The 10,521-nt window shown below is 50.0% G+C and overlaps 1 protein-coding gene across 1 annotated transcript; it reads left to right on the forward strand.

The window, feature by feature from the left end:
• Window positions 1-850: 850 nt before the first annotated feature.
• Window positions 851-10,521, forward strand: P4HB (prolyl 4-hydroxylase subunit beta). The gene is made up of 11 exons (XM_075111709.1): window positions 851-1,166; window positions 1,504-1,710; window positions 2,518-2,651; window positions 2,876-3,013; window positions 5,954-6,058; window positions 6,340-6,465; window positions 6,901-7,101; window positions 7,765-7,885; window positions 8,104-8,285; window positions 8,732-8,818; window positions 9,462-10,521. The coding sequence occupies exons 1-11, from the start codon at window positions 995-997 to the stop codon at window positions 9,543-9,545; spliced, it is 1,557 nt and encodes a 518-aa protein (XP_074967810.1). The 5' UTR covers window positions 851-994; the 3' UTR covers window positions 9,546-10,521.

Genomic DNA, 10,521 nt, shown 5'->3' on the forward strand with positions numbered 1-10,521 from the left:
ACAGGATTCATTTCTTGTGGGTCCCTCAGCAGACACAGAATGCCGTGCTCTGAGCCGGAGCCCTCCCGCGACAGGCACCTGCTGGATGCTGGGGGACACAGCGCCCCTCGCGCCCTGCCTCGGGCAAGCCGTGGCGCGGCCGCCTTCACCGTCAGGGAACGTGTCACCGCGAGGCTACGAGTGACCCGCCGCCGCCCCGAGCTCCCCCCGCTCCCCGCCCCGGGGCCGCCACAAAACCAAACGGGGCCTCCCCGCGCCGCAGCCATGGCCGGTGCCTCGTACGGGGTGGGGGGTGGGGGTGGTGTGTCCAGGGACAACGGGGCCACCGTGACACTCGTGACGCCGAGCATCCGCGCCCCGTCCCCGCGGTAGGGACCTAGGCCCGGGTCCAGCCCTGAGCACTGCCCGGTGCAGCCTCCTTCCCAGTCCCACCCTCGCCCGGACCTCCGACTGCCAGCCTCGCGTGCCGTAACGCGCCCCCACAACGTGACGTGCCCCGCAGCGTCACATGCCCCACAGCCTTTCCCTCCGCGGCAGCCGGAAGAGGGATCTTTCCCTTCCGGGTCGGGTCAAAGTGCGGCGAAAACTGTCCAGTCAGAATCCACCACGCGCGCCTGGCCGCGCGCAGGCGCAGTGCCCGCCCGCGGGGGCCGCCCGAGTGCCACGTTCGAGGGCAGGCAGTCGCGCGAGGCGGTGGCGCTGACCAATCGCGACCGACGCAGCGGAAGGAAAGGAACCAATGGCGACAGGCGGGAGGGGAGCGAGACCAACAGCCAACCCGCGGCGGCGGGCGGGGGGCATGCCCAACCCACCGGCGAATAGAAACCGCCCGACAGCCCGGCCGGCGGGCCCAGCCAATGGCGAGTGGCAGCGGAGCGGCGCGACACCACCAATGGGGCGCGGCGGCGGCCGGGGGGAGGCGGGTTTATAAGCGGAGGCGGCGCCGGTACCGCACGCCCGTCCCGTCGCGTCCCGACCCGCCGCCATCAGCGCCATGGCGGGGCTCCGCGCCCTCCTCCCGCTGCTCTGCCTACTCCTGCCCTCGCCTGCCCGCCCAGGCGTTGCTGCCGCCGCTCCGGAGGAGGAAGAGGACGGTGTCCTGGTGCTGCGGGGCGCCTCCTTCGAGCAGGCGCTGGCGGCGCATCGTTACCTGCTCGTCGAGTTCTGTGAGGGCCGGGGCTGGGGACGGGGACGGGGGCCGCGGGAATGGCGGGCCGGGAGGGGCGGGCGGCGGCCCCGGGGTATGAGGGTGGGGCCAGGGGACGGAGGGACTAGGGGGAGGCGCTGCGGGACCGGACCGGGGGCGGCGGTGCAGGACCCGGGGTGCGGGACCTGAGCTGCCCTCGGCCCTGCCCCGCTCCCGGCGCCCGGGACTTGGGGGGAGTTGCTCGGTGTCGACCTCCTGCCCCGCACCCGCTCACGGGGCTCCCGGAGGCTGGGGTTTGGCGTGGCGGGGGGATGCAGCGGGAGCGGGGGATTCGGTGCTGACCCGCTGCCCCGCAGATGCCCCGTGGTGCGGGCACTGTAAAGCACTGGCCCCCGAGTATGCGAAAGCTGCGGCGAAGCTCAAGGCAGAGGGCTCGGAGATCCGGCTGGCCAAGGTGGATGCCACAGAGGAGTCGGAGTTGGCGCAGCAGTTTGGCGTGCGTGGTTACCCCACCATCAAGTTCTTCAGGAACGGTGACAAGGCCACTCCCAAGGAGTACACGGGTGAGCTGGGGCACCCGGCCATGCTGCTGGGACGCAGAGGGCGGCGACGTGGCGGTGGGTCCTTGCACCTGGCCCTGTGCTCCTGTGTGTGCTGGTGCGGCTGGACAAGGTCCACTGTGACAGCAGCCCAGGGAGCAGAGTGGGAGCAGCAGGCATACTCTGGGTGGGTGTTGAGGAGCAAGTCTGCCTTTAACAGGTCTTCTTGCTCAAAGCTGGGGAAATCCCTAATATGAGCTAAAGCAGATGGAATTGCTTCTGTGTAGGAAAGAAAAGCAAAACAAGCTTGATTTGTTAATCAGCCTGACTTTACTCAAGCAACGTAGTGCCCAGGATTGAGACAAATGCTTGGGCGTTTGGGAAAGGGGTGAACATGAGATGTAAGACAGAGGTGTAAGGAAGACCAAGACAAGCAGCTAAACCAAGCCACATTGTGCTGGATGCTGAGCGTAACATCCAGAATACTGGCTTTGAAACAAAGAGGTGATATATTTGTGTAAAAAAAAAAAAAAAAAAAAGTATTAGCATCTTGGAAGAGTGCAGTGTTGCTGGTCAAAGTTTAAAAACATGCTTGGGCTACAAGCAAGAGAAGAATGGATTCCTGGGAGCCCCTTGTACCTTGACTTAACAATTAGGGATTGGCTTAATTACAGTAGGAGTGAAAGGAAGAGAGTTGCATAAACGATATCTTGATTCTTTCTGACCTCTTGGCCAGCTGCTGAACAGCCTATCTCAAAGTTTAGGGGTTGTGTGTTCTTAAACTTAGTCAAGGGGAAAAAGTGAATTGGTATTCTTACCTTTCTCTTGCAGCTGGCAGAGAAGCAGATGATATCGTCAGCTGGCTGAAGAAACGCACTGGCCCAGCTGCAACTACCCTGACAGATGCTGCTGCAGCAGAGACATTAGTGGATTCCAGTGAAGTGGTTGTGATTGGGTTCTTTAAGGTAGGGTTTGTGCTTCTATTTGAGAAGCTCTTGTGTACATCTAGGGCCTTCCTTTCCTGCTTCCCTGCCCCATGGGGACCTGACAGCTGGGGAAGGCTCTCTAAGTTGTGAAACACTTGCTGTCCTGCCTTACTTGATTGTCCAGTTCTCTGGCTGGTAAGCCCTGGGATGTTTATGCTTCAGTTTGATGGGTCCCATGTGGGACACCTTTCTTTATTCTCCAGGATTTGACATCAGAGGCTGCAAAGGAGTTCTTGTTGGCAGCGGAAGCCGTGGATGACATTCCTTTTGGGATTTCATCTAGTGATGATGTCTTCACCAAGTACCAGCTTAGCAAGGATGGCGTTGTCCTCTTCAAGAAGGTACTGGCTGGTGCAAAGCATGAGCACCACACTTGAGTCTTGTGCCTCTTAACTTTAACTAGTCAGATTCAAATGAGGGCAGCCCTGGATGAAACAGCAAAAGATCCTGTTCTGTCAGTATGGCTGTTTCCAAGCCTCAGATCCTGGAAGGGGGAGAAGGGTGGAGCCTTCAGCCCCTTTGTGGGGTGGCAGAGCCCCAGGTCCCCTTGCAGGGCACAACCGTCAGCAGAGGGCAGCCTCATCAGTCTCTTAGCCCCGTGCTGCCCTCCCAAAGCTGCTGGGGTTTGAGTCCAAGCTGTTGCTTCAGTCACTTCCCTGTTTCTCAGAGATCTGGCTGCAGCACAGTAATGGTCAGCACAATCTTTAAAATATTCATTGCTGTAACTAGTGAGGCCTCCTGTGCCCCTCTCCAAACTTTGAAGGTCTTCGACAGAGCAGCAGCGAGTCTTGATGACTTGCCACGATGCTCTGTGATTGTGGCTTAGCAAAGTTGCTTTTAAGCATACTCAGTATTGACTTTGACTGCAGTCAGTCAACAGCTGTGTCTAAGTTGTTCTGTGCCTTCTGTTGCTGTGGGCCCTGCAGCATAGTGGTTCCAGCAAAGTTCCTAAGAAGATTTGCAGCTCCAGCTGACTAGGCTGGGGCACTTGGCTTATGTGCAGAGGGATGCTGGCTGTTTACAGAATCAGAAATAAACTTAGTGATGCCTTTATTAAAATCCCAGTCACTGGGATGAAATCCTAGGTTTGAGAAGACAAGTAGGGGTTCCTTAGATTTGGTGGTACTGGGTCATGGGTACAGTGAGGTGGGACAGAAAGCTGGTTTGGGTTCAGACTTACTAAACCTGTAATCTAATCAGTCATTGGTCTGACCGATTTGACCTAAGACAGGCTAAAGAGCTGAGTGAATTCTTATTTCATTCTTTGCTCAGCTAAAGTAGTATATCTTATTCCACTGCACCTCTGAAACTGTAGCTATTTTTATGGTGCTAGAAGCTTGTAGACTTAAATTCTTAGTCAGAGGTCCCTCAGATCAGTATGGCTGAGGATGCAAGTAAATTATCAGGCTAACAAGTTCAAAATGCTAAGGTTTTGTGACCAGAAAAGTTGGGGTGGGTGAAGGGACCAGTATTGTTCTTGGCTGACTTATTACCTGTATGTTGTTCTTCTTGCATATAGCTTTATGTAAACTTTCTGCATACTCTGTGGCTAATGTTAGGCTGAAATAGCTGTTTGCAGGGGTTTTCTCAACTTTTGTTTGTGTCCTTTGGCAAACACTGAAGTCCAACTAGAAATGCTCCTCTAAAGCTGACAGCTTCTTTGGGGCTGTGGGGAGTACCACCGTTGGGCTCTGAGCAGGGCAACATAGACATTGCTTTGAAGTGCCTGGGTTACAGCTAGGGTGTCCAGCACTGAAAGTTTTGTGTAGTTACATGTACATTTTCTCATATTTAGCTCTCTGTAGAATGGACTTGTGTTGATCTGATGTACTGTTTTAACCCTTAAGTCCTGTGAGCTCTAAGGTTTCCTCTGCTTCTGAAGAACTGGGGCAGTGGCAGGACCGGTCTTAACAGTAAAGGAATTTTCAAGCTATTTTCCATAAGTGTAGCCAGTTTGGGTACATCTGGAATGAAAAGCAATTCTGCACCTGGCAGCTTCTGTCAGGTGTGTTAGGAGTGGGAGGAATCTTGGTCTGAAAGGCTGTTCTTGAGCCACTGGAGGGCTGGGATGCAGCACACAGCACTTCTGCAGCATGGAAGAAAGAAGGTGAGGTGATTTTCAGCCTGTGAATGTTGCCTTCTTGTTCCTGTTTTGGTGTGATCTCATGGTAGTGCTGTGAGAGCCCTCAGACATGTCCAACCCAAACCAAGGTGAAAATGAGCACCCATGGTAACCAAATACCAGGACGTAAGTGCCAGATGGTTTATTTTGCCAAGAATCATGTTTTTGGTCTTTGGCTCAGCTTTCTGTATTTAGTTGGGTCTAAAGTGAGAGGGTTTGTTGGCTAGTCATTCTTGTCATATTCTTTGAGTTGTCCAGACCTGCAAAGACCCTCAAACAACTTGTTCTGAAGCTGTGATGGTGACATTCAATATTCTTTAAAGTATTTACAAAGTTAATTTCCAATGTTAAGTGTTTTGCTCAGCTTTTCAGCTGAGGCTGGTATGCTTCCTCTGACAGAAGGTTATCCGAGTCCACCCTCTTGCTTCTGCCAGTAACTCTGAGCATTGCCCTGCCATGGGACTGCTGTGCTATCCCGCACATCCTCTCTAACCTTGATGATCCTCTACAGCTGTTCCCTTTCCAGGCTGCCAGAGAGGGTTCTGAGAATCTTGGTCAGGGGTGCAGGTGATGCCCTAATATAAAAAGGGTTCTGGCACCTCCGTGCAATGTGCATGTTAAACACGTGCTGTTGTCTCTAACAATAGAGGCTGAAATGGTCCTGCAGAGCTGAGTAAATTACTATTTACTTGCAGTGCATGGTGGGCTTTGCCATCAGACTTCTTTCATAGCACTGCCTGGTTAAAGTGAGCACGTCTGCTCTGACGCTGCTAATTCCCGCAGAGCAGAAAGCTGCCTGTGCTCCAGTAGCTTCTCCCTGGTCTGTCTAGTGCCTTCTACAGTGATGTTAAAAGCCCTTCTTGGTGACCTGTTTCATAAATCATTTCACAGTCGTGCAAAGCAATGCTAGGATCTAAGCTGATTGTCTTGTTGCTTCTCGCTTTTGCTGCTAGGGGGTGATTTTAGCCTTTGCTTGCCAGGAAGATGAATACCTTGATCCAGATTTTATGTGAACCATGTGGTGACCTTGTTGAGAGGTGGAAGGCTGCTCTGAACAAGTGGAGCTGAGATCCATTGGGGCAGTGACTCTGGTGGCATCTCACTTTTTGAAAGACTTGTATGGGATATGAAGTGTTCTAATGCAGTTCTGTTCTTGCAGTTTGATGAAGGCCGTAACAACTTTGAAGGGGAACTTACAAAAGATAATTTATTGAACTTCATCAAGTCTAATGCACTGCCTCTGGTCATAGAGTTCACTGAACAGGTAGGTCATTAGATACTTGGTAAGGCCTCTTCCCATAGCTACTGTATGAATATAACAAAGCTTAAATTGTAGGTTGTGTGGTCATGTTTTATCTTAGAGCTGATACTGGGTTGGGGTTATGGAGAAGTGTGAAGAGCACAAGGGAAAGGCATAAGCCTGCCATTCAAAGCAGTCCTGTAATATTGCAGGTTCCTGTGGTCTAGTCAGAATAGCAGAGCCAAACTGGTCTTGACACTGGTTTATCTCTCTTCCAAAAATAAAGTTTATTTCCTACTCTTCAGACTGCTCCTAAAATCTTTGGAGGAGAAATAAAGACTCATATTCTGCTGTTCCTACCAAAAAGTGTGTCTGACTACCAAGAGAAACTGGACAACTTCAAGAGTGCAGCTGGAAACTTCAAAGGGAAGGTGAGATGGTTTTCTTGGATTATGAATTAAGTGACCACCTCCTGCAGAGAGCTGTAGCACTGTCTGTTTATATCAGCTTAACAGCTATGGAGGAGGACTTGAAGCTAGTTCTACCTGTGTCCCTTGATAATAGGTGACTGAGTCACTTACTGGCTTGCACAAGTATTGAAGGAAAACAAGTTAACTCCTGACTTTCCTTCCTGCAGATGTAAATCTGACTCTGTCTTAATCAACATCAGTGCCAGGCCTATGTGTGTGCTGCTTGAACTGTTGTGGCTCCAGCATTTGTGCTTTGACAGGGTGCCCTCTTCATGGGCTTGGAGAAGGAAGGAGGGGCCAGTTCAGCTACTACCCATGCAAGTGTGTGTGTATAAAGTATTGACACCTGAGAGGTATTTGTCTTCACCGTACTGCCTTTGACTTTTTCCTCCAAAGATCCTGTTCATCTTCATAGACAGCGACCACAGTGACAACCAGAGGATTTTGGAGTTTTTTGGCCTAAAGAAAGAAGAATGTCCAGCTGTACGTCTGATCACACTGGAGGAAGAAATGACCAAATACAAACCTGAATCAGATGACCTCACAGCGGACAAGATCAAAGAGTTCTGTAATAAGTTCCTGGAGGGCAAGATCAAGGTAAAGATGATAAATGCTGCTGGTCGTAAACCTACTGGCTAAGCAAGCATAAAATGCTCCCTGTGAGGAGTTGAGTCATCTGGAGAAAATCCTTCCAACTAACGTACAGAATATCTAGCGGGCTTTGAGCTGAGAAATGAAAGGCGAAACTACTGGGGCATGAAGACTGTAAGAAAGCAAGCTCTGTACTGGCACCTGAGTACAATCAGAGCCTCCTCTTTCTGCTGCTTGTGGTAACTGTGCTGTTTATCCAGTTGCTCTTTCTGCCAGCAATCTGTGGAAGGTGTGAACTCATGTGGCACAGTTTAAAGAGCTTCCAGCACTAATCTGCTGGAGGTAGCCATCTGCAACTTACTCCAGTAGTGACTGTTTAGCTAAACTCAGTCCTATGGGAATGATGCTGTCAGCAATATTGTTTCCTTCCTACAGAGCTCAACCGCAGTTCTCTGTGCAAGAGCACCTGTTATTCCCACTTGTTCAGGGTGGGAAGGAGACTTTCTGTAAGCAGAAGAGGAAGTGACTGATTCATCTGATTGCTCACAGCCTATGATTGAGGCACTGAGGGGGGTGGTTAATCTTGGGTTTTCTGGGATATGTGACTGCATGTGCATTCCAAGCAGCTGTGTAGCAAATCATGCATCTGAATTTCACTTTTTATTCCAGCCCCACCTGATGAGTCAGGATCTTCCTGATGACTGGGACAAGCAACCTGTCAAAGTTCTAGTTGGGAAGAACTTCGAAGAAGTTGCTTTTGATGAGAATAAGAATGTCTTTGTAGAGTTCTGTAAGTATCTTTCAACAACTGATTCCAGTAACTGGCATGAAAGGAGTGCCAAAATACTGCATGACTAGGATTAGGGAGAAAGTGTCTTGGATAATCTAAGCCACAAAGGGAATGCTTTGGTTGAAAAGATGTGCGTGAACTGTCTGGCATGGGGGCTGAGGGGGAGTGGTGGTAACTTGTTAGGTTGGTGGTAGTAGCTATGTTTTTCTAATTAACAGATGCCCCCTGGTGTGGTCACTGTAAGCAGCTGGCTCCTATCTGGGACAAGCTGGGAGAGACCTACAGGGACCATGAGAACATTGTCATTGCCAAGATGGATTCGACAGCCAATGAAGTAGATGCAGTGAAAATCCACAGCTTCCCAACACTCAAGTTCTTCCCTGCAGGCTCTGGCAGAAATGTAAGAAGGCAGCTGACCTTATACAGATTGCACAACAAGGGAGCACTAGAAATGCTTAGTTGCCTGCTTGAGTTCTGTTTTGAACAAGACCTTTGGGAGGGCTCTCCATTCTGTAGGGATGGAATGCATCAAGTCTACAGGACATCTGAGACCCTTTGTGGGGGGCTGGGCTGTAGGAAAGAGTTTGGGGGTGGGAAGTGGGAATGGGGGGGAAAAGGGAGCATAGCAGAGGACAGTGTGCTCATCTGCAGGCTATTCTTTCCTCGCAGTGCTCTCTGAAGTCTAGTGGCTGAGCTGTTTTCCTTCGTCTCATATGGGTGAAGGTGAATTTTTAAATTCCCTTTTGCTTGGCATGTTAACTGTTGCTCAGAAAGAGAATTCTCCTCTCCAGGGGTGTAGCTCTGTAGGTGCCCATAACCATTATCTTGGTGTTTTTTCCTGTGTAGGTAATTGACTATAATGGGGAGAGGACATTAGAAGGCTTCAAAAAATTCTTGGAGAGTGGAGGTCAGGATGGGGCAGCAGCTGATGATGTGAGTAATATTAATATAGTACCCTGGGCCCTCGGAATATGGAGTGTGGGTTGGATCTGGTCCTGTGCTTGAATCCACAATCCTAAATAAGATCCTGGGTTGTATGTGGCAGGAAAGGATATTGGTGAACAAAAGTGCCCACATAAAAATGCGACAGTTAGTTGCAGCCTGGCCAGCCATTGCCTGTAATGGACCCCTTTTACTGGGAACACTTCAGCTGGGTGTGAAATAAATGTTCTTGGGAGGCTTAAACACAAATGCATGGAAACTGTTGATATTATAGCCTCTAACTTTGCGCAAGCTGTCTCTGGTTGCTGTGCAAGCTGCTGGAGTACTTAGAGGACTACTTTATTGAGAACTGCTCAGCACCTGGAACTTGAGCAGTATGATGAACATTATATATGCAGTAGATCTAGTTGGAAGCTCCTCACCTGCCAGGGTGAGGGTGTTAGAGGTGCAGGGACCAGCTTCCAGGGGTTTCCGAATCCTTAATGTCCCAAATTCAGAGCTCTTGGTAGAAGTCTCTGGATGTTTTGTTAATGTGGGGGCAGAGAATAGTGAACAGATTGGAGATGCTGTTCTGTGCTTGGTTTTGGATCTGCCTAATGTGCCAGAAACCAGTAGCTGTCTTTAACCTATACAGGATCTGGAGGACCTGGAGACAGATGAAGAAACAGACCTTGAGGAAGGTGATGATGAGCAGAAAATCCAAAAGGATGAATTGTAAAGAGAAGACTGATCTACATCACCCAAAAAATCAGACACTAAATTGGCTGCTGTTACGCAGCCCAGGGAGTCAGAAACCCATTAAGATTTAAAGCAGAAGGTGAATGACTGGAAATCCAGGGATTGGCTTTTAAAGTAACACTTTACCCTCACTTATCTGTACCCTTGACTATCTTTTCTTTCTTTTTGCTTTTGAGAAGGGATCTGTCACTTGGTAGCCAGCCCAGCCAGCTGGGTTCATTTTTTTATTGTAATGTACTTTTTTGTACACAGCTCTTGTTTTGAATTATTCTGTTCTGGGTAGAAGCAGATTGTGAAGTGGTAGCATGAGTTCAATGGCCCAACATTCCGGAGCCTTGCCACTAACATCTTCCAAGAAAGCTTATTTCCCTTTTTTCTTTTAAAACTAAAGCCCATAGTTAATTTCTGCATCTGGCAGGGCCTTTAATGGTCTCAGCTGTTCTTCCCTGGAATCAGCCTTCAGTGTATGTAGGGAAGGAGGCAGTGGGCTGATGGTATGTATCATCCTGGTGTGACGGGTGAATATGAAGGTGCTTCTCTTCATGCTGGGCAGATGTTTCCTTTCCCCTGCTTTAAGACACTTGGAGATGACTATTCCAAACACCTGGAAGGGTGGAATACTGTGCACTGGCTGTGGCAGGCTCTGAGGGTGGAGGTGATAGCTGGCTCACCAGCCTAGATGAGACCTAGCTGTGTTGCCATCCTTTTGATCAAATGCAAGACTGTTTTGCAATCACTTTCCATGCATTATTTTGAATGGGTTGACCAGGTGGGTGGTGTGGGAGGGCCTGATAAAATAGATCAAAGAGGACACTTGCAATTACTGGGTTTTGGGGAGGAACTTGAACAGGGGAGTGCCTCAAAGGCCTGACTCCATCAGGCTGGTTCTTAGCATTCCGCTAAAATAACATTGGAATTTAATTTGTTGGCCAAATAAAGTTGAGATTTTAATACTA

The sequence above is a fragment of the Phalacrocorax aristotelis genome, chromosome 16 (assembly GCF_949628215.1).
Source record: "Phalacrocorax aristotelis chromosome 16, bGulAri2.1, whole genome shotgun sequence".
Lineage (NCBI taxonomy): Eukaryota > Metazoa > Chordata > Aves > Suliformes > Phalacrocoracidae > Phalacrocorax > Phalacrocorax aristotelis.

What these genes read in the sequence shown, in the direction of transcription:
- P4HB (XM_075111709.1), top strand. Translation starts at nt 995, where the DNA reads ATGGCGGGGCTCCGCGCCCTCCTCCCGCTGCTCTGCCTACTCCTGCCC. An exon ending in TTGTGATTGGGTTCTTTAAG is followed by an intron (nt 2,652 to 2,875) that starts GTAGGGTTTGTG and finishes TTTATTCTCCAG; the next exon opens with GATTTGACATCAGAGGCTGC. An exon ending in CTGGAAACTTCAAAGGGAAG is followed by an intron (nt 6,466 to 6,900) that starts GTGAGATGGTTT and finishes TTTCCTCCAAAG; the next exon opens with ATCCTGTTCATCTTCATAGA.